This window comes from Podarcis bocagei (assembly GCF_964188305.1).
Source record: "Podarcis bocagei genome assembly, chromosome: 16".
In the NCBI taxonomy this organism is placed as follows: domain Eukaryota; kingdom Metazoa; phylum Chordata; class Lepidosauria; order Squamata; family Lacertidae; genus Podarcis; species Podarcis bocagei.
The window spans coordinates 14570279-14597469 of NC_138142.1; the positions used below are offsets into that span (position 1 = coordinate 14570279).

Sequence of the window (27191 nt, forward strand, 5' to 3'; positions counted from 1 at the left end):
CTCCATTCCTAGGTGGTAATAGGAAGCAACACCAGAGCAGCACAAAGGTGGGGATTCTCAACAGTGGTTCCTTGAACAATACAGGCCCTTTTCAAGAGAGCACCAGTTCACATATAGGCAGTTTTGACCTGAGAAGTTTACAATTGAAAAGCTATATATTCTCACTAGCAACGTTAACAAGAGTGACGGGTAACATGAGAGCTGTGCGTGAACTAGGGGGCTAACCATGCTAACGGATGCGACTGGCGGTGAAAACCCAACGGGGCTCAAGTGAGAAGCGCTGGCGATGCAGGATTTACATACACTTCAGCTTGACAGGTGAAATTTGGCATTTTTTTTGTTTATTTTGAATCTGCGTGAGCGTGAATGAAACAAAGTCAGTACCAACTTTCTGCAAATGAAGACACAAAAAAATTGTGGAAATTTTGGTAAATAGACAGTGCTGGTCACCAAGCCTGAACACACACACTTAAGGAAATGCAAGTGTCCATTAAGTAAAAGGTAGTTTTTTTTGTTTTTTGTTTTACTTTAATCGCCTACCAAAGAATTTTGTCTAAGAACACTTAAAACAGAGATGCTTCATAGCCCAACTTATAAAAGAAAAAACTTCTTTTTTTTTTTTACTTTTCAACAGAGGTACTTGGCTGTCAATCTTTTACGGTTTGAAATCAAAAGTTGGGAGCCGGGGAGGGGGGGGGAGGAGGGGAGAGAGGGGTATACACAAAACATTAAAAATCCAAAAGGTTACTCTACTGCTCCCCTGACGTACATTAGCCCTAAAATGTAGCAAAGGCAAAGCCCTACTTCCAAACTCCTTACAATTACCCACCTGGGCATGGAAAGGTTTACTAATGCAAGTTCCTGCAAAATAGAATATGATATGTTCTACTTGCGCTCTACTAAGTTTCCACAGGGGTGGGGGTCCAAATGCTCACTCGAACCAGGCGTTTAAAGCTCAGCAGCTCAGAAGCCACTTTTGGTCACATGGCTAGATCGCATCTTAGGGTATCCTAAACTTTAAAACACTAAAAATGAAACCGGAAGGATGTTGTTTCAAGTTATAAAGGGGTAGAACTTCACCTTACTTGAGAAGAAATGCCTGGGATTAAAAAAAAAGAAAGAAATACATTTAAGTTTGGCTGAACCCTGAATTTTAGAACGGCGAATTTCGCGTAAGAATTTTATGAATGGCAGTATGCCCTGGCCACTTACTGCTGAACAGAAATTTCTTGTGTTTCCAGTAATAATCAGACAATCCATCATTACGGGAAGGTAAATTCCACAGGAGAGGGGTAATTAGATGGAAACTGTGTTCAATGACTAGCAATTTGTTTTCTGAAATTAACACTGCATGACGTTTTACTTCTGTAACCCTCCCGAAAAAGCGGGGGTTGGCTGGGGGAACTTTGTTTTTCCTCCCCTCCATTTTGGTACCTCTTGGTCCCTAATTTGCAAATTTCCCCACTGCAATGCTGTTCCGAATAATTAAATCTTCTAATAGTCTGCATAGATACTAAGAATAAAAGTGTAAAATAAATCTAAAAAAAAATAATCATCACATCCCACTATTCCTTTTTGCTACAGAAAATCCTGTATCAAAAATTTCTCAGAAACAGGACTTAAGTCATACTGTAATTCACTCATGCACACAAAGCTTCGAGTTCCCCATTTAATAAACATTATTGTAGTCACATCAGCCGAATTTACATGAGATCTAGGCTCGGTTCTGATTATTTTACGGAGTACATGTGGTAGATTTTATTATGTTACAAACTGGAGTTAAGAGAAACTTGAGACCAAGTTCCACAAAGCACGGTGCAACATTTTAAAGAGGGATAAAGGAAGCAAAACTGCCAAACATTCGACTCTTTCTTTTCTTTTCTTTTGCCAGGACGAGATAATTTTGCTAAGACATCAGTGCGATGGTGGGGTTTTGTTTCTTTGGGGTGGGGGGTTTTTTTGGGTGGGGAGAGGGAAGGATAAGGGGGGAAACTTAAATGTGGGAGGAAGGAATTGTAAGGAAAATAAGAAATAACAGCCACAACCTTTTGAACTTTTAAGGGCAGATTATAAGTCTACGATATTTTTGATAAATTCTGACAAGGAAAAAAAAAAGAGAAACAGCATCCTTTAAAAGTATATTGAAGCAGTGATTTTAAACAAAGAAAGCAGAACTAGAACATCTTAAATTTTTAATCCTTTCTTTACAGGTTACCTAGCCCACTTTTGATTAAGAAACTGTAGAAAGTTAGTAACAGCCACAAGTTAACACCGAGAGGTGGCACTTGTCAATTTCCCATAGAGTCCTGCTTTGTGGTGTGTCTGAAATGCACTGCTCCAGATCTTCTATCACACATGGCTGACATCAACTCTGTCAGGTTTTTTTTTTTTTTTAGTCCACTGGTCGCTTTTCACCATATTTCTTTGTAAACTCTTCAGCGTTCTTACAGAATTTTTTACGGTCCTTAGAGTATTCTTCGGCTAGGTCGGCCCGAAGTGGGTGCTCGGGCTGGGGGTCGTTCACCAGTGCTATGAGGGACTGGATTACTGCCGAAAGAAAGCACGGAAGATGTCAGTATTGAGGTGGGAGAGCCGGGTTGGGGGGGGGGGAAGAGTATTTCAGTACACCCAAGCCTATTGGTTTTTTTACTTTTAAACAAGCAGAGGTTTTCAATCGCCCATGGCCTCCCGCTAAAGGTGCTACCAATACCACATAAACAAAGCTATTAAAACCCATGAGAAATTGAACTTTCAAACTGCAACCCTAAACACTGATGGGTTGAAGCTGGGACACGAAGGGAGGAGGGTGTGAACCCGACAATCATTCTGGGCTTGCTCAGCAATGGTTTGGCAAGCTGCTGTTATTGCATCCAAAAGGGTCCAATGTCTGCTTGTATTTCTGACTAACTTATGAGAAAATAGGGAATTAAGCTCATGACTGTGCAGCGATAAGTGTCCTTTTCCCAGATTTACTTTGCAGTTCCTTTTTTATTTCTCCCAGCTTTCAATAAAGAGTTTGTACATTATAATAAATTATTATTATTATTAGATGTCAAAGAGAAAAATAACTATCAAACTTTTAGAAGACGTCTGAAGGCAGCCCTGTTTAGGGAAGCTTTTAATGTTTAATAGGTTATTGCATTTTAGTGTTCTGTTGGAAGCCGCCCAGAGTGGCTGGGGAAACCCAGCCAGATGGGCGGGGTATAAATAATAAATTATTATTATTACAGAACTGCTGCTGTCAAAGTCTAACCATGGTACAGCCAATGTTTTATGAGGGTTTACGGTCAGATGTTGTATGCCATCCCTTGTGGTGGCTGCATCCCACCCCCTGAAGATAAGAACTAAAGTCCTCATTAAACAAAACCTTTGACAGTTAACTCTACTTAAATTCCCACTAAAAATATAAATTAGTCTGAGAGAAACCATGGCCATCTGCTGGAAGTCTTACCTTGATCAGTTTTGGTGGCTGGCTTCCAGTTTTCAGCACTAATTACTGGCAAACAAACCTGCCCCTTTTCATCGATGTTAGGGTGATAGATCTTTGTTTTAAATGTAATCTTGGGAGGTTTGAATGGATACTCTGCTGGAAAGTTGATTTCGATTCTGAATGCACCCTTGTCGTACGGAGGATTGTCCTGGAATGAGAAGATATTAAGAACAGTTCAATATGGGATGGATAGATTTCAGAGGAATCGCCCACAAAACGGGTGGCTATAATGTTTTCATTCATAAAAACATTAATATATGAATGATTCAAAATCAATATACCAGGAGTTGTGTTATGTATCACAGAAAAGATGCCACAGGCTGATAAAGAGGAGTCTAGTGATGAAGTCGGCTACTAGAAGCAACACGCAGGACAGTGTTTTGCAGAATGAACTGGAACTTGGGAGATTTGTATTGAACTCTAAAAGCTGTGGCTTGCTAAAACAAACCAGCAACAGAACTGCAGGCCAGGGGGTTCAAGAGAAAGGCTTTTCAAAGCAATTTGCTGTCACTGGAAAAACACCACCACCGCTGCCTCCCTCCAAGGAAAGCTTTAAGTGTGGGAATGGAGAATTTCCATGCCCCTCTATTCCGTCACGCGTAGCTTGACCCACTTTTAGACTTGCCTTCCGGGCTATCCCTGAAGCTCTCTTCTCCCCACCCAAGGACACATTTATTTCCCCCACTGCCTTACCATGATAAAACCTCATTTTCAATAACATACAAATACATAATAAAAATATAATAGCAGCGAGGATGGGAGGGATAAACAAAAAACAGCAAAAATCCAACAGCAGCAATGAGGAGCCGTCAATTATCCACTGAATGACCTGGGGATTGGAACAGCTTTTGTTTGGTGTCTAAAAGGTAGTCACTCCCTGTCAAGCCTTCAAGAAGGATATTCCATAGATCAGATTTCTGGGGTGCCGCTTCAGAACAGCCCAAATACCCTTTCCTTTAAAGGGCTAGTTCTGCGGTGAGTGGGAACAGGACCAATTCTGAGCAGCACCCCATAAATCCGACTTGTGTATAGAATACCCTTGCAGTTAAAAAACAACGAAGGGCACAATTCCACATGCTTCCATTCTATGATGTGTGGTTTGTGCAATGAGTATCCCTCTAGCACATCCTACCCTCCTTCACTTCAAGCCTTCTCCCTGCTCATAGTACACCCACACCGTGCTGTCCCTCTGGCTCACTCACTATATGCCTCCTGGCTCTTTCTACTCCTCTCCCCTCCTGCTTCTCTCCCTGTTGATCACTACTAGCTCATGCTCTCTGCCTCGTTCCCTGACGCTGCTGCAATAACAGCGTTCTCTCTACCGGGAAATAAAAGCATCAGGGAAAGAGCTGGGTGCCTAGGCCGCGTGGCACTCAATAGACACAAAAGCCGGCTGCCATTTTTGCACCTCACTGGTCTGAAACATTGTGTTAAAAACCAAACTTTCCCTAAAGCTGAAGTTTAAAATTCAGTAGGGAAACCTGCATTCAAGAGCAACACCAGTTACAAGAACAAATGAACTAATGAATCCATGGAAACAGTGGCTGCAAGGAACCAGAAGGCAAACGCAGTTTGAGATCATTTAAAAATGGGAGGGGAGGGATTAAAAATTACGCAGGAACATCTCTTCAGGGAGGCGAATCCAATGGCCAGCACTCGGAAAACCCTGCACCACCCAAGAGGCTTAGGTGCTTGTGTTGCTGACTGAGAACACCACATGGCAAATCACAACTGAAACCAAGGGATGGAGGGAGGCTTACTGCACAAAGGAAAACATCTTGGAAAATCCCCCCTCTTTTGGATCCATACCAACTGTGTGCTCATAGATTCAGTAACCTTTAAAATTCTAGCCATCCTGCCTCTAAGGCAGGAGCGGCTAGACATCAAGTTCATCAATGCAAAAGATGGGCAGGCAGAAGAACAGGGTGCCTCTGAAGATACACAAAGCTTAGGGATGTTTTTAGCAGCAGGATGAGATTGAGCTCACCGCCCATCCCCACATGTCCTTTCCTGGTTAGCTTTCTTCATTTTGGCAGCCTAATTTTAAGTGGGAACAGTCATTTGTTGTTGCTTTCATTAAGCAACTATCCAATTGGACCGAACACGGGTTAGAGCTCAACGTTGAGCCTACTAAGTGGTGAACGCAATGGCGAAGAGGACCTTCTTCGCCGCCTCTTTTGCATCTATAGGAAACAGCAGGAGACTTCTTTAGGTGGTCCGCAATCTAACAAAACCACCTTCGTCACTGGGGTCTGGTGAAGAACCCAAGATCTCCTGCAAAGATTCTGCAAAGTTTTTTTCCAGATAAAGTCACTCAGATTCGGGAAGAGGTAGGTTCCGCTGTGGTAGTGAGGCCAGGGCAGGAAAGTGCTAGAGTCCTGTCTGGTCAAGTTGCGTGGGATCAATTCCAATCTGTTACCTTCGAGGATGTGGACAGGTTATTAAACTGCTTCTTTTAAAAAAATATTTGGACCTGGCCAATATGGCCAACTATCGCCCAGTCTCAAATCATCCATTCTTGGGCAAGGTGACTGAGTGGGTGGTTGCTGAACAACTCCAGGCACGCCTGGAGAATGTGGACCATGTGGATCCCTTTCAATCGGGATTCAAGCCTCATCATGGGACTGAAACTGCGATTGCACTGGTCAATGATCTCTGGTGGGCCAGGGACCGAGGTAAAAGCTGTTTCCTGGTTCTGCTGGATCTCTCAGCAGCCTCAGGCACCATTGATCACGACATCCTTCTCGACTGTCTCGAGGAGTTGGGAGCTGGGAGCACTCTCCTTCCTCCTGGGCTGCGTCCAGACAGTGGTGTTGCGGGGGAGTGTTCAGACCCCTGGGCTCTCACTTGTGGGGTGCCTCAGGGATCGGCCCTCTCCCATGCTTTTTAACATCTATATGAAGCTGCTGGGAGAGATCAGGGGGTTTGGACTGGGCGTTCACCAGTATGCGGATGATACCCAGTTCTACCTCTCCTTCAAATCTGAACAAGTGAAGGTCCTGTGCAAGTGTCTGGAGGTGGTTGGAGGATGGATGGATGGATGGCAGCTAACAGATTGAGGCTGACTCCTGACAAGATAGAAGTACTGTTTCGGGGGCACAGGGGGCGGGCAGGTGTGGGGGACTCCCTGGTCATGAATGGAGTAACTGTGCCCTTGAAGGATCAGGTGCACAGCCTGGGAGTCATTTTGGACTCACAGCTGTCCATGGAGGTGCAGGTCAATTCTGTTTCCAGGGCAGCGGTCTACCAGCTTCACCTAGTACGCCAGTTGAGACCCTACCTGCCTGTAGACTGTCACGAGTGGTGCATCCTCTGATTATCTCCTGCTTTGACTACTGACTATGTGGGGCTACCTTTGAAGGCGACCCAGAAACTACAACTAATCGAGAATGTGGCAGCTAGACTGGTGACTGGAAGTGGCTGCCAGGACCATATAACACAAGTCCTAAAGGATCTTCAGTGGCTCCCAGAACGTTTCCAAGCACAATTCAAAGTGATGGTGCTGACCTTTAAAGCCCAAACAGCCTTGGCCCAGTATACCTGAAGGAGCGTCTCCTCCCACATCGTTCAGCCCGGACACTAAGGTCCTCCTCCAAAGGTCCTCTGCTGGTTCCCCCACTGCGAGAAGTGAGGTTACAGGGAATCAGGCAGAGGGCCTTCTTGGTAGTGGCACCCTCCCTGTGGAACACCCTCCCTTCAGATGTCAAGGAAATAAACAACTATCTGACTTTTATTATAAGACACCTGAAGGCAGTCCTGTATCGGGAAGTTTTTAATGTTTGATGTTTTACTATGTTCTTATATATGCTGAGAGCTGCCTAGAGTGGCTGGGGAAACCCAGCTAGCTGGGTGGGGTATAAATAATAAAATTATTATTATTTATTATTATCACCAGGTGCAAACGACCTCAGTAGCACTTTTGGAACCAAAAGAAGCTGCTTTCACACTCACAGGAACAATAAGCCCTTGCCAAGTCAATAAGTTAGCTTCATCAACTTGGATATTACGGAAGTTCTTCATTCCACATTTGCGGATTTCTTCAAGCTCCTACAAATCAAGAATAACAAAAAAAGAATGTTAGAAAGAAAAGCCAGAAAACAGTTAACAGTTTAGGAAAACACACATTACTTTTTTCCTTTCGTATTAAGTGGATGGGGATTGAAAAATGAATCAACTGCTGAACATCACTCTTCTTACTTTGGGCAGGTTACATTTCATGGCTATGCTGAGAGGAGGTTTTGTTTACATTTCTCTAATTTGTGTCAGATATAAAATAAAATAAATACCACTACTGATAAAAATAATGTACTTTCAGTCCCACTATTTTCAATCAGAAAGACTACATCAGGTACTCCCACTAAAATTACTGAGACTTGAAAGTGCTTCACATACCCCAAATGCAGTAACCCATAGAAGAACGAAGCATATGTCAGAATTATATCAGCATACTGCAATACAGTATATTGCCTAAGGCAAAAACCAAGAGATGAAGATGACCTATTGAGCAGGTTTGACTGTTTTAAACCAATGCAGTTATTAAATAATTAATTTAACCTATTGCAATTGTAACCCACTTTTGGATTGATTTATTTTTTTGTAAAGAAAAGGGGGACAGTGTTTGTTCAAAAAGTAAAAAATAAATCAATCATGATTTAAACCAGGGGTGTCAAACTCAAATTCATCGGGGGCCACATCAACAGTTTGGTCACCCTCAAAGGGCCGGTTGTATCTGTAGGACTTTATCAAAGTTATTTTTCCTTAGGCACTGGTGTGTGTTGTCTTGAACCTATACACTATTTAATATACCTATTCCAGTACGATTTTAAATAAGAATAGAAGAAGAAATAATAATGATTTTTTTAAAAGATGACGAGATGGGCTTCCAGGCAGACTGGAGCTCCAACGGGGAGGAGACAGGAGCCTGTCCCAACAGAGCAGAGCAGAAGCAAATGTTGCCTCCCCCCACCCTGCCGCCGCACTCAGGAGTCGGAGGATACGGAGCTGCAGTTTGGGCAGCAGCAGTTTCTTCCTTGCAAGGGAGTCCCAGCGGCACCGCGAGCGCAGGTGGCCAGGATGTCCTGCTGGGGCCCCGAGCTGCTGCAGTTGCTCCCGGGGAGGGGGCTATCTGCCAAGTCCTCCAGCCCGGAGAAAGCCGATTTGTTGGCGTGGGGAGGGGGGCGGTGTTTCGTAGCCAGGCTCCCGCAGCCAAGTTGCTGGCAGGCTCCCACTTTGCTCCAGCCGCCCAGATGCTGGCGCGGTCCTCTTCGGGGTGGGAGGCGCCCCTGCTTTGCGGTGTGGCACACCGCCCGCCCGCCTCCCTCTACCCCACTCTGCGCAGCTGAACCGGCAGCAGCTTCGCCTCTTCCAGCCCAGCGGGGGCGCGCCGCCTGCGGCAAGACCTGCGCTGGGTCCCCGCTCTCCACTCGCCTCCGCCGTTCCCTTCCCCGCCTGCCGGCCCGCTACTTATCCACCAGGGCGACCCCCAGCCAGCCCCTGGCCCCGCCACCCGCGCCCCCAGCCATCTCCTCGCCAGCTGCAGCGCCGCAGTGGCCTCTTCTTGCGGCCCGAGCGAGTGAGCGAGCGGCGTCCCAAGCGTGGCTCTCGCTCCCTGCCCTCGCTGCCAGCCTCCGCGGCTCCCTCGTGCTCCAAAAGTTGCCGCGCGCACAACCCGCCCCCTCAAGCAGCCGCGCCTGGGAGGCTTCGAGGGGCGGAGGCAGCCGGCTCCGAGCTCGGCTTCGCGGGACCGCCTCCTCCGCAGCGAGCCCCGGACTGGACCGAGTGAGCAGAAAGCCTCTTTGCCCGGCCCGCAAGGCAGGCGAAAGTTGTGGGACCGGCCGGTAAGCAGCGCCGATGGGGCGCTTCGGTTGGAGCCCTGTCTGCAAGCAGAGAAGGCTGTTTGCGTGGGTCACTTTTTAGAAAGGCAGAGAGCCTCCGCCGGAGTGCGGACCCTAAAATCTGGGTCGGGACCAGTAAAAAGGATGAGAAGCTCGCTTCCTCGCCCTTGATGCCACGGGCCACATGACGAGGTCTGGCGGGCCGGATTTGGCCCGCGGGCCTTGTGTTTGACACCCGTGATTTAAACACACTAAGAGAAAAAATAAAAGCCCCAGAGAACACATCAGGTTCCATCAGTCTCAGAGGGCAGTCCATTCCTCATATCACTTGGGGAAAAGACTACATCAAAGGCATGTCCTGCCTGATATGTTGGACCAATGAGCATTTTAGAGAGACCCATAATTGTCATGGAGACCATGAAGTCTCTAGCTGGCTCAGTATCTTCTGTGTGGATATTGAAGTCTCCTAGGAATATCATCCTGGCGTGCTCCAACAATACCCCAGAGACCACCTCATTCAGCCCTGCTGGGCAACAGGGAAGTTTATGGTTTGGGGAGGGAGGCAACTTTCATTTGCATTTGTTTTTCAAAAAATGTTTAATCGAGAGGTACTGCACAAGAGTGTTACTCAGCAATGCCAACATTCTGATGAAGCAGCACTGCTATTACATTCTCCAATGTTATTCCCTGCATGTTTGGATCTTGAGAACAGCGTTCAAAACTCCCATTGCTGTAGGTACATTTTGCAACAGGGAATTTCATTAGTGCGAGCAGTTTCTGAGCTCTGGGCGCAGTACTGCACCTAAGATTTCCAATTAAAACTGCACAGTGGAAGGAAAGGAGGGCCTTTTTCTGCCTCCTCACTTCCAGCCTCTCTCTGAAGAGACCCTCTTAAGAATATCAGGGAGGGAGGCAAGGGAAGCATGGCTTTGTTTTCTGCAGTCTTCAGATGAGGACTAGACCATGTGGGAAATGAACATAAGATTTTAGCTGCAGTTCATTCATTTTCACCTTTGTATTCTTTATAAAAAAGCGCACCTAGACATTCTGTTGTTGCGCCCATAACCTAGGTTTAAGGCGCCATTTAACTCCTAGCTTTCATACCTCAGTTTCTAACACAGCTTGAGAGTACAGGTCCTCTGAACTGGGTTGAAGAAATTTTGAAATGCCGTCATACTTAAGTTGTCCCAGGGTGCCTGCTTACTTATGATGTCGTGCCATAATCTAGTAGCAGGTACACTGACTGGGAAGTTACGTCACGAAGAGACAGGTGCAAACTTAGCTATGGTAAGGTAAAGGGACCCCTGACCGTTAGGTCCAGTCGCGGACGACTCTGGAGTTGCAGTACTCATCTCGCTTTACTGGCCGAGGGAGCCGACATACAGCTTCTGGGTCATGTGGCCAGCATGACTAAGCTGCTTCTGGCGAACCAGAGCAGCACACCGAATTGCCGTTTACCTTCCCGCCAGAGCGGTACCTATTTATCTACTTGCACTTTGACGTGCTTTCGAACTGCTAGGTTGGCAGGAGCTGGGACTGAGCAACAGGAGCTCACCCTGTCACAGGGATTCAAACCGCCAACCTTCTGATCGCCAAGCCCTAGGCTCTGTGGTTTAGACCGCAGCGCCACCCGCCCTTTAACTATGGTAGGTCACAGCTATTGCTACTGCCATAGCAATAATACTTTACTTCTTGTAAACTTGCTGAAAGCTAAAGGTAAACAGACCTGGTATGATGTTTCTCCACTGATCCCAAGTAGAACACATAGGAACAGCAAAGAAAAGGCAAACACTGGCTATACTGTCAAAACCCAAAGATGGCAGCAAACAATAATTGTATATAAATTTAGATTGGCATAATGGAAGTGTCAACTGGCATTATGGAAAGACATGCTATCCAAACTTATATGAACAAAGGGAACGAATAGCACTGAAAAAGATTCTCAAACTTCATCACAACAAGCCTTCCCAAAATAAACTATTAACCAGGCAGCACTCATCCACACAAGAAGCCCTCACATCAATAAAATGGGAAGGACAAAATGAGATCCCAAACAGAAAGGATTCAGACTGATTTTACAGAAGCAAAAGCATGTGGTCCACTGACTTCCCCTTCCCTAACGAGACACTGTTTGTGTAGTCAAGGAGAATTTATTTCCCTTGAAAACTGGCCAGGCCTCTCTAGCAATAGCCTACCTGAAAGTCGTGAGAACCCTTTGCTTTTATTTAATGCATTTTACCACACTCTTTTAACTGAAAAGGCTCTCGGAGCAGCTTACAATGATCACGAGTAACACAGTCCTCGCCTTCAGACTTACAAACTGACACACAAGAGAAAGGAGGAGGAGTTTGGAAGAAAACACACACATACTCAGGTGCCAATGCTCCACATTTCTGCTGTTACAGAAATGACGAGGAAACAGTTCAGGTAACCTGGTGGAACTAAAGACAGGGGATCTCTCAGTCTCTGTAGCTTGGTGTAAATGATATAACCAAGCTGCTTTATTAGGGGCCTAATCTGATTATTTAGCACTTAGGTATCACCCATAGAGGGACGCAGGTGGTGCTGTGGGTTAAACCACAGAACCTAGGACTTGCCGATCAGAAGGTTGGCGGTTTGAATCCCCGCGACGGGGTGAGCTCCCGTTGCTCGGTCCCAGCTCCTGCCAACCTAGCAGTTCAAAAGCATGTCAAAAGTGCAAGTAGATAAATAGGTACCGCTCCGGCGGGAAGGTAAACGGCATTTCCGTGCGCTGCTCTGGTTTGCCAGAAGCGGCTTAGTCATGCTGGCCACATGACCCGGAAGCTTTATGCCGGCTACCTCGGCCAATAAAACGAGATGAGCGCTGCAACCCCAGAGTCGGTCACGACTGGACCTAATGGTCAGGGGTCCCTTTACCTTTATCACCCATAGACCTAAAATATATACTATGTACTTTTGGCTTCTATTTTTACATAATTAAAATTTTTTTCAGTGACAGCTACTAATTACTAATGGACATTGTGACTGGTAATTTTACTAGGGACAAGAGTTATGAGAGGGGAAAGATAGAAATCACCCCATTTTTAAACTCTAGCTCCCAGACTATACACCACCTAGCCTATTATTGTCTACTCCAGCCTCCTCAACCTGATGTCCTCCAGGCATGTTAGACTACAATTCCCATCATCCCTGATTATTGGCTATGCAGGCTGGTGCAGACAGGAATTGTAGTCCTAAATAGCTGGAGGGTACCATGTTCAGAAGGACTAGCTTACTCAAACTTGCAACAGCTCTATCAGGTCTTAGGCAAAGGGAGGAAATCCTTGGAGATGGCAAGGATTGAACCAAAAACTTTTACATGCAAGCATTAGGCTCTGCTAATGAGCTATGGTCCTTCCTGATGTATTTGCAACAAAGCCAATCATTAGCAGATATAAGGTGAGTGACCAGGACTAAAATAAAATAAAATAAAAGCCTGATCCACCTGGATTTACCACTGGTGTCTACTGTCATGATGTACCCACACAATAACAAAAAAATAACTGCAACTTTTGCTGCATTCCCATGAAATGAAAAAGTACTCTGATGGAAGTTCATTGTAAGACTCAATGTATAGCTATTTTTAAAATGTCTCAGTAAACTGCTAAAACTGTGCAAAGCTCAGTCCAATCTGACATGGCACTCTGCAAACAGCTTATTGTACACCTATGGAAATAAACATGAAACAAGCAGGAAGCAGCCAATGGAATGTGAAACTTAGGCAACAGGTTTTTGTTGAGTCTCTCCTTTAGTGTGACTAATCACTTCCCTTAGTATAGAAACTAGCTACTCTGTTAGTATCAAGGTTAATTCAAATCGCCAAGGAAAAAATGCCAGATTATAATCACGGATTTCTTCAAACGAGCCTATTTGCTGATGATATACTTCAAAATAAATACTAACTGATTGCTGCAATCATAAAAATATGGTTAGGCTTTTGCAGACAGATGCTAGCTGGAATACTCAAAGGATCTGCTCCCTTTCAGGTTTCCTTTCTGTTTTGGGCTGCCTGTCTCCTTTCTTATACAACTGCCCTTTTCTACCTGACTCTTGCCCCACAAGGAAGTACAAAATCTCAACCAGAAGAAAGGTCTGGTAATCGTTACTCAGCAGTGTTCTCTATGAGACTGGAGGTAAAGGCCCATGAAATGGTCAAATGCTTACAGCAGGCTTAGGGAACCTAAAGCCAACCAGATGTTTGACTACCACTCTCATTATCCCTGGCCACAGGCTGGGATTGATGGGAGTTAAAAACCTTCAACATTTGCGAGACCACAGGCTGGCCAGTCCTAGTTTACAGTACTGACAGAACCAACTGAAGAGATCAGACTGCTATCAAGCACAAAAAATGAGTCAGAGTCACCCAGATCTGTCAGTGGATGACACCTGCGGCAGTCTGCCTAGCCCCTGGCCCTTAGTAACAAGATATAACGTAAGTACACAATCTATTGTGCCATGCAATGATCAACAAAGATGTTTTCCCCACAGTTCTTTGTAAGAAAAAGCAACTGGTTCAGTTTTAAGTGGTTACTTTAAGAGAGCAGCTTCTCATAGCTGAAACTCAAATACAAATAGTCTCCACCTCCCTAATCCTAAACCAATTAGCCATTCTGAATCAAAATGTATTTAAAAGTTTTCCTAACTGGAACAATTAGAAAAAGCAAACAAAAAATTATATTTAAGGAGATGTGGTTCCATACTATTTAATGTGAATGAAACATTATAGTGCACACATTTAACAATTGTGTGTTTTGATAGCCTATTGTCAGGGGTTTAGGTGCAGAGGCACGGGCAAGGGAGGAAACAGAGAGCGAAGGGGAGGAGACAGAGGAAAGGATGAGTGATGACGACGACCCGAGATCTCCCAGTCTTTCCAGTGAATCAGAGGATTCACAGAAAGGAGCACCAGTGGCCAGGGCATGGGGGGAGTCTAGGGAGGCACCCCAGGAAGATAGAGCCAGAGGAGACTCAGGGGGGAGCAGCTGGAAATCGGGACCAGCGTCACCGCCAGGAAGCAGGGAAGAGGAAAGGAGCCAGGGGGGAAGCGCTGGCAGCTCACCACAGGAGGGAGGGCAGGAGTCAGGAGTGGCCACACCTCCATCGGGGAGCGAAGAAACGGTTAAGAGGAAAGTGGAAGGTTGGGCGCGCGCGCCAAGTTCAAATGCAGAGGAAGGCGGCGCAGTGAGCAGCCCCGAAAGGGAACCAGGTCCTAAAGCCCGGCGCAAGGAGGCAGAAGGGTCCGGGTCAGCGTCAGAAGAATCCCGGAAGGAAGAAGCCCCGGGGGGTAGAGGGACCCAGAGGAGGACAGTCAGGAGGAAAAGGTGGAGCAAGGCTAGGATATTAAGTTGGTGCGCACGGGGCGGAGACTCAGACGGAGCCTCGCCGATCTAGCTAGTAGACGTAGAGTTGCAGACAGCAGCGTGAGAATGGAAACTGTAATTCAATAAAGACTTTTACTTAATGACCGCTGGCTAGCGTGATCCTCTGTGAGCTAGGATCTTGAAGCAGCTCTGACACCTATCAATACAGTTATGACTACGTAGAAGAAGAAGAAGAGTTTGGATTTGATATCCCGCCTTTCACTCCCTTTAAGGAGTCTCAAAGCAGCTAACAATCTCCTTTCCCTTCCTCCCCCACAACAAACACTCCATGAGGTGAGTGGGGCTGAGAGACTTCAAAGAAGTGTGGCTGGCCCAAGGTCACCCAGCAGCTGCATGTGGAGGAGCGGAGACGCGAACTCGGTTCCCCAGATTACGAGTCTATCGCTCTTAACCACTACATCACACTGGCTCTCAAACGTACAGAGTTTTGTCTGAAGAATTGTCAAGATATGTAACATTGCAAGGCCTCCGGCCTGCCAGTAAACAAACTAGTGCAGACCATAAGAGGGTCTCAATAAGACACATAAGAGCACTGAAAAAGGCAGCCCAGCTGTTTGTAAAGAAAATCAGGAGGGTCTTCAGATATGGTATCTGCTCAGTTGTTCACACGTGGCTACTAAAAACTCACTCAGCACTTGGGCTGTGCATGTATATATATATATATTTAAAAACATATATGAGCAAGGCTCACACTGAAAATGAACAGGAAAAGGGGACTCCTGGTTGTCAGAAAGCAATCTGTAGGCCTGGCCTTCCACAACCTGATGCCCTCCAGGTGTTTTGTTTTTTTTTTTTTTTATAAAATTTTTTATTGCGTTTCTTTCCATAGGTTAACAGATTTGTTTACATAGCAACATGCAAGAAACATTTTTTATATATGAAGAAAAATAAAAAAAAGCAGAAAATGTTAAGAAACTTTCATAACGTCCTTCGACAGTTCGCTTTTGGACCTCCTCGCATCCTCTCAGCATTGCATTCATTATTCTAGCCAGTTCAGCAATTTGTTATCTTGTTTCCCATCTTATTATACTTTTAAATTTATTATGTTACCAATTTCGATAGTTTGTAATTTAGTTTTAACACCCTTGATCGCCGGGGTTGATTCGGCTGATCTGGCTGGCTGGGCGGGTGTCCCCTTCCTCCCTCGCCGCTCCATGTGCGTCCCCTCCAGGTGTTTTGGATTAAAACTCCTATTTAACCCAAGCTAGGGTGGTCATATTGGGGAAGATTAAAGGTAAAAAAAGGTAAAGGACACCTTGACGGTTAAGTCCAGTCAAAGGTGACTATGGGGTTGCGGCGCTCATCTCACTTTCAGGCTGAGGGAGCCGGCGTTTGTCTGCATAGTTTTCCGGGTCATATGGCCAGCAAGACTAAGCCGCTTCTGGCACAACGGAACACCATGACAGAAACCAGAGCGCACAGAAACGCCGTTTACCTTCCCGCTGGAGTGGTACCTATTTATCTACTTGCACTGGCATGCTTTCGAACTGCTAGGTTGGCAGGAGCTGGGACAGTGCAACGGGAGCTCACCCATGGTATCCCAAAGGCAGACAGCAGACTTCCCACATCTTACTGAACCATCTTCTGATATGGGAAGCAATGCCTTCAGTAGCATAAAAGGGGCTGAGCTACTAATGGCCACTAGGGCACCACTCTTTCCCCTTTCTGATACAAATTAGTAGCACAAGCCACAATATCTGTATAGTGTCCCATTTGCTTGCATTTCTGTGAAACAGAAAGGAGCATAGAATCGGTGGCAATGACAATGAAGAATGAGATTGGAATATAGCAGTGAAATCTGGGGCAGCAGTCAGGATTTGGGGAAACAGCTACTCTGGCACGTAAGAGGGTGTTCAAAGAGGAGTCCACATGATTGGGCAGTGGAAAGGTCCAGGGAAGATGCTCAGATCCAAAGAGGAAACACTGGGAATGGTGAAGGGATTTTGGCAGGCAAAATGAGGAAGGGTGGTACTGGGATTCCATAGCAAAGTTTTGTTTTGTTTAGAAGTTGGCACCTCCACACCACCAGTGATTCCCACCTACCCACATGTGATAAATTGGTGGTGTGGAACCCAGGCCTCTGCCAAGTTTTGTCCGGTAACCCATTTTTATTTGCTTAATCTCCATTTTGAAATTCATTATTTCATTTCGAAGCCCCCCGACTTCTGAATAATGGCAACATGGATCACATATTATTGTCTCTCTGGCTTCATACTGAATTTTCAATAGTTGGTGGCTTTTAAAACAAACAACAACAACATACCGCCACATTTATTTCTGTTTGTTAACCATTCCTACACCACCTGCAATGTTGTCTGTTGTTGACAAGATTCCGGCGTTGGCAACATGCTCTTCTGGAAGTTTCATGGGGAAAATATGTCACAAATCAGAAGGAAGCAGCTAGCTAGCAATGGATGCTAACATTAGAGCAGTCCCTTTTGAGGAAATTGGGCAATTTTAAAAGAGAAGCAGAAGTTCAGCAATGCTGAGTGACAACATGACGTGAATCCAGCATATAGTATTGCTTGTAATCTTTACCATTAAAGCACTTCAACCTCCTTTGCTGAAATCACTAATGTACCTTTCACTCTGCACTTTGCCCATCATTTCCTTTTCAGGAGACAAATCCTGCAGCATATCTCAAAGAATGAATCTCCACCCACCAACTAGTATTACTATGCTCAAATATTCAAAATGATAGCACACATTTAGATTTAAAACACACTGGAAGCTCTAACTTTGCACTCTTGCTTCTAAACCTTAAATACACAAATCAATCATAATCTCAGCCTTCACTCTAACGAGACTCTTTCATCAAACAAAGAAAGAAAGAAAGAGAAAAAAAGTGAGATTCTAAGAAGAGACAAGGAAATGACTGGAAGCTGCTTGCAGCTTGGAGGCCATATGTTGCCACTCCCAATAAGAAGTGATTCAGAATATCCTCTCCCTCTCCACAAAAAGGAGTTAAGTCTCAAGTTATTGCAATTAAAATTTGAGAAAAGATCCTTTCATCTATTTTATTGGTGGGGAGGGGAGGAATTCTATTCCCGGTTCTGAATATTGTATGGACTCCCTGTCTGAAGCCCTGGAGAGCCACTGCCAGTCAGTGTAGACAACACTAAGCTAGATGGATCAGTGGGTCTGACTTGGTATTAGGCAGCTTCCTAACTGGGCATATAATTCCAATATGGCTATCTTGGAACTATAATATGTCAGGATACTGTCTGATATTGATGAGAGTATTCAGAACAATGACGTCACTGTTAACTCCGGAGCCCCCCAGTGGCAGTAGCCATGCAAATGCATTTTCAAATGAGATACAGACATATATTACTACGCCCATCTAACTTTGCATAAATTTGAATGTTAATTCATGCTGGCATGCATATTTAAAAATAGCACATTAGCTAACGTTAAGGATGGGCTAAAACAATGAACTAGGGAGGGGGGGGTCACAGCAAACAATGACCTGTTGAAACTTCTATTGGAAGCCACCCAGAGTGGCTGGGGAAACCCAGCCAGATGGGCGGGGTATAAATAAATAAATAAATAAATAAATAAATAATAATAATAATAACAATAATAACAATAATAATAATTATTATTATTATTATTATTATTATTATTATTATTATTATTATTATTATAATATACAATTCTATTATTTGCTTTCAAATAATGTGTTCAGTAGAGTATCTGGCAGTGAGAATTTAGCTGAAAATAAAGTTAGAAAAGAATATGCGGACCACCACTCTCAATCTAATCTACTAAGTTTTAAACTCATTATTTTTACCCAACGTGTCCCAGTGTTATGGTCTACACAACATATATGTCTCCTGCCTTTTTCCCTGACAGGAACACAAGGCTGCTTACATATAAAAATAAGAACAGATAAAAACATGGGGGGAATTGTTAAAAAACAATTAAACATACTATTATATATTTATATTAGTGAGCTTGTGCCCAGTTGCTTGGTGCAGTGCCACCACATCAGAGTATCGAACGAAACACACACATATCAGATTTTTTTTAAACAGGAAAAAGTTACTAGCTAAAACATAAATAGCTTGATGAGTCAACAGCTCATTTACAAAAGATCTGAATACAAATGCTCCAAGTTAGTTTCATGGGAGTGTTTGCCGCTGTTAGTTTATGCAGGAGTTCAGCTGAGTAAATGTTTGACTATGTAGCTGTTCAAGCAAAAACTTTTAAAACTCAACCTGCTTGCTATTTCCCTGCCTTTCAGGCAGAAATTTGAAGACAACTGTGTTAACATTTCAATGTTTCTGAACACTCCAAATTTAAAAAGTGAAAATCACAATTTGGGTTTTTAAAAAACTTATTTCCCTAAGGAGCTGGTGTCTTTTTAATGCCACAAAATGATTTGCTGTAAACATGGGGCAGTTCCTTTCATTTCACTAACCTTAACTGGTAGATAATATACATGGTTTCATATAGCCAAGAATCTTCTATAAATCTGTATCTTCCACCAACAGAAAGTGGTCCATTTCATTCCCATGAGAAACAGAAACAAAAATTCCTTTTTGTGGCATGGGTCTAACATGTGGCAGCCCTCACGCAAGGCCACTGGGTTCTCATGGAAGTGCTCTGGAGGGGTCATCTCAACTCCCATGATGGTGGCAGCACTTTAAAGGAATTTGGGCGTTTATGCACAGAAAACGCAAAGAGTACCTTCTTATGAGCTCTGCAGCAGCCCTGCATTAGCCCCACACCGCCATGTGGGGGCTTGCTGCTTGCCCGAACTAGGACAATGTATAGATTTTAATATGCTAATGACACAATATGGTATCAGTACACACAGCACTGAGACAGTGGCTCGCAGAATTGGACAGAAGGACTCCACCAATTGCAAAAGAGTGGCCAAACGACACTGCAATGCTGGGACTTGCCCATGACCTTCAGCACAGAACAGCTTTTTAAGGAATGGAACAAGGCCACTACCAGCCCTTTTACATGGGCAACTTATGTTTACTGAACAAGGATCTTGTAGCAACACCACCACACTCTTGTGCAGATGGCCTCAGGTGCACTTCAAACGATTTTTATGGGGAAATGATTGCATACTAAATAAATAAATAGTTTGAAGAAATGTTTAGTAAAACAGCATTAGGCATATTGCTGCTTTCCCTGCTCTTACACTGAAGTATTAACAAATAAATTTTCTATATGCATTATCCTACCTCTGTCATTTCTGGGAGAAGATACCATTTTTTTATTTACATCCTGGTAAAATGACATTTGACAAAGCTGAACCGTGCTGGCCCATTTGCCCCCAAATGTAAAGGGTTACTGTGTTGTATTAGAAACAGGAGTTTGGGGCTGCTTTGGCAGCTGTTTGACTGGGACACCGGAGGCCACATTTGGTCATACTCTGTACTAGAACAGAATCAACCAAAGAGGCAGCCGCTTTGAAAACAGAAAGGCCAGTATTTTGTCATAGCTTTAGTTAGCCTCTATCTGAACCCATGCTCTAGATTCAAGTCATCAAAATTCTATGGTATAGATTTCAATTACTCTCTCTTGGTACCAAGATATAAATTACTAGTTAAATCCATAATACAAGAAAAGGAAATATTATTTGTAAAACACTACATATATTGTATGAGAATTAGAGTTCATACAGACAGATCAGGGAGTGCATGACCCAACTACACTTTTGTTAGTCAAAAGCAATAACATGCCATCTAGTCCTCAGATAATAGTCAAGATATCCTATCATTTTTAGTTTATTTTAAATCAGGGTGCGACAGCACACCAAGAGTGAGCGTAAGTACATTGCCTTCAGAGCTAAGGTGGGAGTGGGGGGAGTATTAAAGCATTTAAAGAAAGTTGTGGCAAAAATGGTTGCCCAATCCGCATGTGAAAAGATGCTATTACTTAACAGAACCCGTGTTGGAAACTCAGGTATATAAGCTAGGCGCCAAATGGCTCCTGAAACCAAAGTTACAGTCGCCAAAATGGGATGTCTAGCTGCCATTTGGGGGCAAGAGAGCTCTAAAGTCTTATTTTTCAAATGATGGACTGAGTGTGATTGATTCTCAGTTAAACATCTGGCTAGTTCAGATGACAACCTTGAGCTGGGTTAAGAGCTTTGAGAACTTGAAGAAGGAAAGTCCCTTGATCCAGGGACAGTTCACATATATTTTGGCCTATTCCTTCCTCTTTTTCTTATTGGTGACTGCTCCTACCCAGGCTGCACAGAAAAAGCCTTTTGGTTCCAGAAATTGATTCCAATTGTGCAGCTTAAATATAACTGATAGGATTATACAGGATGTGGTATTAGTATGTGAAAATAGTCCAGATCCAATCATCCCCAGGCATGCAACTCCAGGCATCTTTACTTGGTCGGAAGAGTCTGATAGCTAGGTGCATAATGCACCTGGTGCCTGGCTAATTTTGAACACTGAGCAGAACAGCCTCATCGGCAAAAAACAAACATAAAAAACCCTATGGTACGAGAATTGCTGCTGAGTGGCAGCCTAGTTTGGCATGAGCAACACCTCCAAGAAAAATAAACACTCTTCTTCTCTGGCAATCACTCGTAGCCGAGTAAGATTGTCTTCCATAATAACAGTTTTAACATGTTGTGCGGATGCCTGATGATCGTCTTCCAAAGCAACTACTCTATTCCAAACTTAAAAATGGAAAGCGTAATGCTGGTGGTCAACAAAGGAGGTTTAAAGACTGTCTCAAGGCAAATCTTTAAAAATGTAGTATAAACACTGACAACTGGAAAACAATGGCCTGCAAGCGCTCCAGTTGGAGAACAGCCTTTACCAAAGGTGTCATGGCCTTTGAAGACACACAAACTCAGGACGCAATGGAGAAATGTGCTAAGAGGAAGGCATGCTTGGCAAATCCACACTGTGATCAACTCCCGCCCGGAAACCAATGTCCCCACTGTGGAAGGACGTGTGGATCCAGAACTGGCCTCCACAGTCACTTACGGACTCATTGTTAAAACCGTGTTTATGGAAGACAATAAAAACATTCAAAACTTCAGAAGTGTGTCTGGCTTACCACCAGTTACAGACCACTTCCAACAGACACAAGCTGCACTTAACACAATCACCTGCCATGAAGCTATTGAAATAGCAATGGGTGAGCTTACTCTAGGGTAGGGTGGGAAATGATGACCCCACTTCCATTTAGTGTTCAGAAAATGAATTAACTTCTAAACACAAGTACAAACTTGAGGAGAGAGCTCTAGATTCCATGTAAAACCAGGTTTCAGGTTTCCACTCACTGTTTAAAGCAGGAGTATTACCCAGGCAGCATTAACTGCAGCCAGAATGGCCAATGGCAAAGAATGATGGAAGCTGGAGGTCCAACAACATCTGGGGTGCCACAGATTCCCCACCCCTTCTACTAAAATATATCCTGGAAATGCCCTAAAAGGCAATTCTTAACATTTATATTCCATTTACTTACTTCTGTCAACCACCTAACTGTCTGAATATGTAATCACCCTATTTAAATTATCTTAAAAATATTTTACCATGGGGAAAGGTTTGCTATGACAAGCCCTGAGAATCTCTGCTTTCCAATAAATTCCAGTTATTTCAGTTTCTGTAGATAGTTCTTAGTAGTTCATCGGTAACTGTCTGTTTCAAAATACTATATAAAAGAGTGTATATAAGATAACTCTTGTAACAGACAGGAAGTTTATTATAATATTTTCTTTTCTTTCAGATTCAACATTTACTTTTGTAAAATGCTAATTCTCATCTATATGCCAAGATCTAATTCAGGGTTGTGGAACCTGTAGCCCACCAAGTTAAAAATAGAGGGAATGACAAATTACAGAAGCCAGTCAATAAAAGGACACACAGTCCCCAGAATTTCTACTGCTTTATGCTGCCATGATGCTATCGCATATTATGGAAACTTTATTTTAGATCAAAACCCAGTATCAGACTAGTAGTGGTAAATACAAGTAGAATTAAATAAACATAAAGGAGGGGTTCGTTATGGACAAAGTGGTTCATGGCTCAGATACAAAATACGGTACCGGATAATTATTATTCTGTGAAGCTCTCACTGAAATCAACATTAAATGAGCCATGTTTAAGTTTTAGAACCAGTGAGGAATATAATTGGCAATTTACTAATAACTTCTAATAGAGTATATAGATTAAAAGCAACTTAGGTTAAAACTACGTTTTTAGTCGTGCTTCATTCAGCAAATATTATTAAACTGAGAAGTAGACTAAGCAAAGAACAGGCCCTGGAGGGGAACATTTCAGATATAAGTATGAAAGTTTCACTTTCCTTTTCAATAAAGAATAATGTCCTTTCTTGGCCTTCTTCAGAAGGAAATGCTGATTACACCACCTCCTTTGCTATAGCAAACAGATATGCATGGGTGGTGAGCGAAGATTAACACACAAACGTATATACATGCTGGCAGCATTCTGTACATCTATATCATTAACATCAGTAGCTCAGGCTTACAGCAAGGGTAGGGAACCTTCTTTTTCTTTTTTCTGTCAAAGGCCATGTTCCCTTAGGGGTAATCCACTGAGGGCCACCTGTCAGGAGTGTGAAGGGCCACAAGCAGTTTTGAGCAAGGCCTATGTTATTCCAGCTTTCTGCCACACCCTTCTCTCCTCCTTTTCCTCTCCTTTTCCTCTCTCTAGTGTGCTATCAGGTAGGGTTAAGAGGAGATAGATCTCTTTTGCAAGAGGCCTGAAATAATCACTGACAAGAGAGATCCCCCCCCCCTACTTTCATTGCTCCATTTAAGCATATCCCCACCCCCGTTTCCACATCTCTTTCCAGATTCATCACACACCTACACTTAGGCAGAAGGCTGCAAGCAGTCCTAGAGCAAGAATTTGCCCATCCTGGTAGACAGCATCAAGACCAGCATCGTATGCTGGAGAGCTGCATGTTATATTTTGTCCAAAATTCCTTATTTACCTTATGCAGCAAACAGCTTGAGAACTACAGCTCTAGTTACAATCTCTACAGGTCTAAAACACCAATATTATAATTACGTGTGTAAATCCTACCAGCATAGGTATGGGTTCAAAAAATACACTGGAAGTCCTGCACTCTCTCCTGTGCAGATTGGTCACTATTCATATATTTGCCTCTTAAACTTTTTAGGAACTGCATACTATTAGTCAAAAACATGCAAATAACTGGTTTAAGGACAGATGGGTGGTGCGGGTGGGATGACAAGGAAAAATAGTTACTCTTATTATAATTATTTGTTGAACTTGTATCCCACCCTAGACCCATATACCTCAGGGCGGTTCACTCTTCCTCTAAAAGTACAAGACTATTATTTCTGGCATATCAATACAGAGAGAGTGGATTTAAGTATTTTTTTTAAAATTAAAAGAACAGGTTATTTCTTGAAACAAGAACCCACCCCAACTTTTGCTTTACACATAAGCTTAAAGTCATGCTGACAGTAAAAACTGATTACACAAATGGTAAAACCGTTAGGATTTATATACAGTTGTAAGAGCTTTCCAAGTGAAATCTGTTCCCAGTCAGCACCTAAGAAGAATTAAAACAATTTCAATGACATGATTTATTCAATTGTCCACACATTTCCCAAGTTCTGGACAGTAAACTTTACTCACCAAATAAATTAGAAAGCAACCTTACTATGCCTGTACCCAATTATAAACATAGTTCATTTACTAAATGCCATATAACTAATTATATATGCACAGAACAACAACAACAAATTATTATTTATACCCTGCCCATCTGGCTGGGTTTCCCCAGCCACTCTGGGCGGCTTCCAACAATATATTAAAAATACATTAAAACATCAGTCACTAAAAACTTCCCTAAACAGGGCTGCCTTCAGATGTCTTCTAAACATCAGATAGTTGTTTATTTCTTTGACATCTGGTGGGAGGGTGTTCCACAGGGCGGGCGCCACTACCGAGAAGGCCCTCTGCCTGGTTCCCTGTAACCTCATTTCTTGCAGCGAGGGAACTGCCAGAAGGCCCTCGGCGCTGGACTTCAGTGTATGGGCTGAATGAGGGGGGTGGATACGCTCCTTCAGGTTTATGATTAAGAATCTCTTAAGCAAAACAAAACCAACTTTTATTCATGACAGGTATCTTCGAAGAGGCATTCCCTCTTGTGAAAAACAAAATGAGAAATGCCTCTTCTATGATGAAGCTTGCCACTAATGGGAATTTGATGAACTTGTGATAAATTCGTAAGTGGCACCTTTTTCCGTCAAATTTTGCAGCGCAATTATAATACAATCTGTCATGCTACAACAGCTGCAAAAGCCGTATCTGGATGTAAACGATACGAGTTAGTGAAAGGAATGCGTTAATAGTGACGCAAAAACTGATGATGCGTATGCAGAACAGCTTTTAATCTGTGTTTATGAAGGCTGTGGAGCAAACGTCACTCTCTCATCCTAGATATGACTGTATCACTCCAGGGGAACAACATAGCCTCCTCTGGACTAGTACAGTGTGAATCCGTTGTCGGGGCAAAACGAAACTAATTCACAGGATATGTGTCATCTTAAAAAGCCTAACCGATCTGGGCTGCAAACTCACTTAAGTAGTCACACTTACTCCAAGTATACGCCAAGCCGTTATTGTGGCACATGCTTTCCAAAGCTCCCACCCATCCTCTTTTGTTGCCCATCCTTGCCGGTTGGAGGGGGAGAGAGATCTCCTTCCTTACATAACCCCAGAACTGAATAAAAAGCCACCGCTTTGATCCCGTGCCTGAAGAAGAAACTTTGGAAGATCTGAAGGCTTTTTGAAGGAAGGCCGCGGGAAAAAGAAAAAAAGGAAGGAGGCAGCAAAGCCATCCCCACCTGAAATGACTTTTGAACCCGTTTTCAGCTTACTCAAGAGAGGGAGATGGCGAGAAACGTGGAAGAATTCCCGTTCTTATTTTAAAAAGGAAAAGAGAGATCCACCCCACACGGCCTACTGGATCAAAAATAACGATATATTTTTTAATTCCCCCCCCCCTCCACAGTTCCCACAAAGGACCGACTTCGAAAGAGTCTCCTCTTTTGTAGCGTCGGAAGCCACCACCCACCTCCTCCCACTCCCGGCGACACTCCGCCCCGAATCCGAAGCGGGGTCTGGGCTCGGCGCCTTCCCTCCTCCCCGGCCCGGCGAGTGGGGTGGGCTGGCTTGGACGGAGGGGCCCCCGAGCTCCCCCAGCCCGGAGACGCCCCAATGGACGCGGGTTGCCCGGAGCGAGGAGGAGGGCGCCGCCGCCGCCATCCCGCCCTTTGCTTAGTCACCGCGGGAGCCCCTTCTCGGGCCGCGGCCGCCGGTGTGAGGAGGGAAGAGGCGGAGGAGAAGCCTCCGCTACCTCCGCCGCCGCCGGCGGCTTCCAGCCCCTTCCCGAGGCGCTCTCGGGAGCCGAGGCCTACGCTTCCCTCAGGCGCCGGCGGAGGAGGCGAAAAAAGAGAGAGGGAAGAGCGAAGCGGAAGCGGCTCCGGCGGCCCGAGCCGGGGGGAAAAGGGGAAAGCGGGGGAGCGGGGGCTTCGGGAGCCGGGAAGGGACCGCTCTCCTCCGCCGCCCGGCCCGCGAAGAGCCTCCCGCCGCTCCCCACCCCGCCCCGGCCCTGCCCGGCGGGCGAGCTCTCGGATGTTACCTTCATCAGCCTCCTGCTGGCCGCCATCTTGGATCTGCTGCCGCTGCCCCACAATGCATGGCGGCGGCGGCTGCGGACGAGGCGGCTACATAGACCCTGCGCTTCCTGGAGTTGACACGCGCCGGGCGGGAAGGAGGGAGGGGGGAGGAGGAGGAGCGCGGGGGGGGGAAGGGAGGCGTCGTTTGGGGTGTGGGGGGGAGTCGCCCCCACACACACCCCACCGCGTTCCACGAGGGGGTTATTATGGGGCAGGCACCTCCTGCCGATAGATAACGCAGGGACATGATTTTGGAATTTCCAATTTGGGGAATTTCAACTTTATGTATGGATGATGATGATGATGATTTTATTCTTGATTTTCAATTTTATACGTTTCCATAATTTTACAGTCGTGTTTTTTTAAAAAAATATTAAAGCTTTATTGCAGAACAAATTACATACTACATGAAAAACATACTGCATAAAAAACGACACAAACCAATACCATACACTCGTAATAACGTAACACTAACTGACAACATACCATTTGACATCTCAAATTTTACAGTCCTTTTAATCTTTCGGAACTCCTTCCTGCAGCTCCTTAATTTTATATATATATATATATATTTCCCTGCATATTCCAAATTAACTTAATTTGCTCAGGGATCCATCTACTTTAAATGTACGCTCTTATAAAACTGTAGGTTATTGCAATTATCCTGCCGATGTTCTTATCTGTTTACAGTTTGTAAATATTCAGTAAACGGTTTCCATTCTTTTATTCATAAAAAAAAGTTACATTGGTTTCTTTTCCCCCCGGTAAGTTTCGCCATTTCTGCATATTCCATAAGTTTT

General features: G+C 44.3%; 1 protein-coding gene and 1 long non-coding RNA gene across 2 annotated transcripts in view; one reads left to right on the forward strand and one right to left on the reverse strand.

Moving 5' to 3' along the window:
- Positions 1-27191, forward strand: part of LOC308576080 — a 114454-nt gene that overhangs the window by 52586 nt on the left and 34677 nt on the right. The window lies entirely within an intron of this gene.
- On the reverse strand, positions 325-26487 carry UBE2L3 (ubiquitin conjugating enzyme E2 L3). The gene is made up of 4 exons (XM_081175219.1): positions 26355-26487; positions 7442-7537; positions 3452-3638; positions 325-2547 (listed from the first exon to the last, which is right to left on the reverse strand). The coding sequence occupies exons 1-4, from the start codon at positions 26379-26381 to the stop codon at positions 2393-2395; spliced, it is 465 nt and encodes a 154-aa protein (XP_081031345.1). The 5' UTR covers positions 26382-26487; the 3' UTR covers positions 325-2392.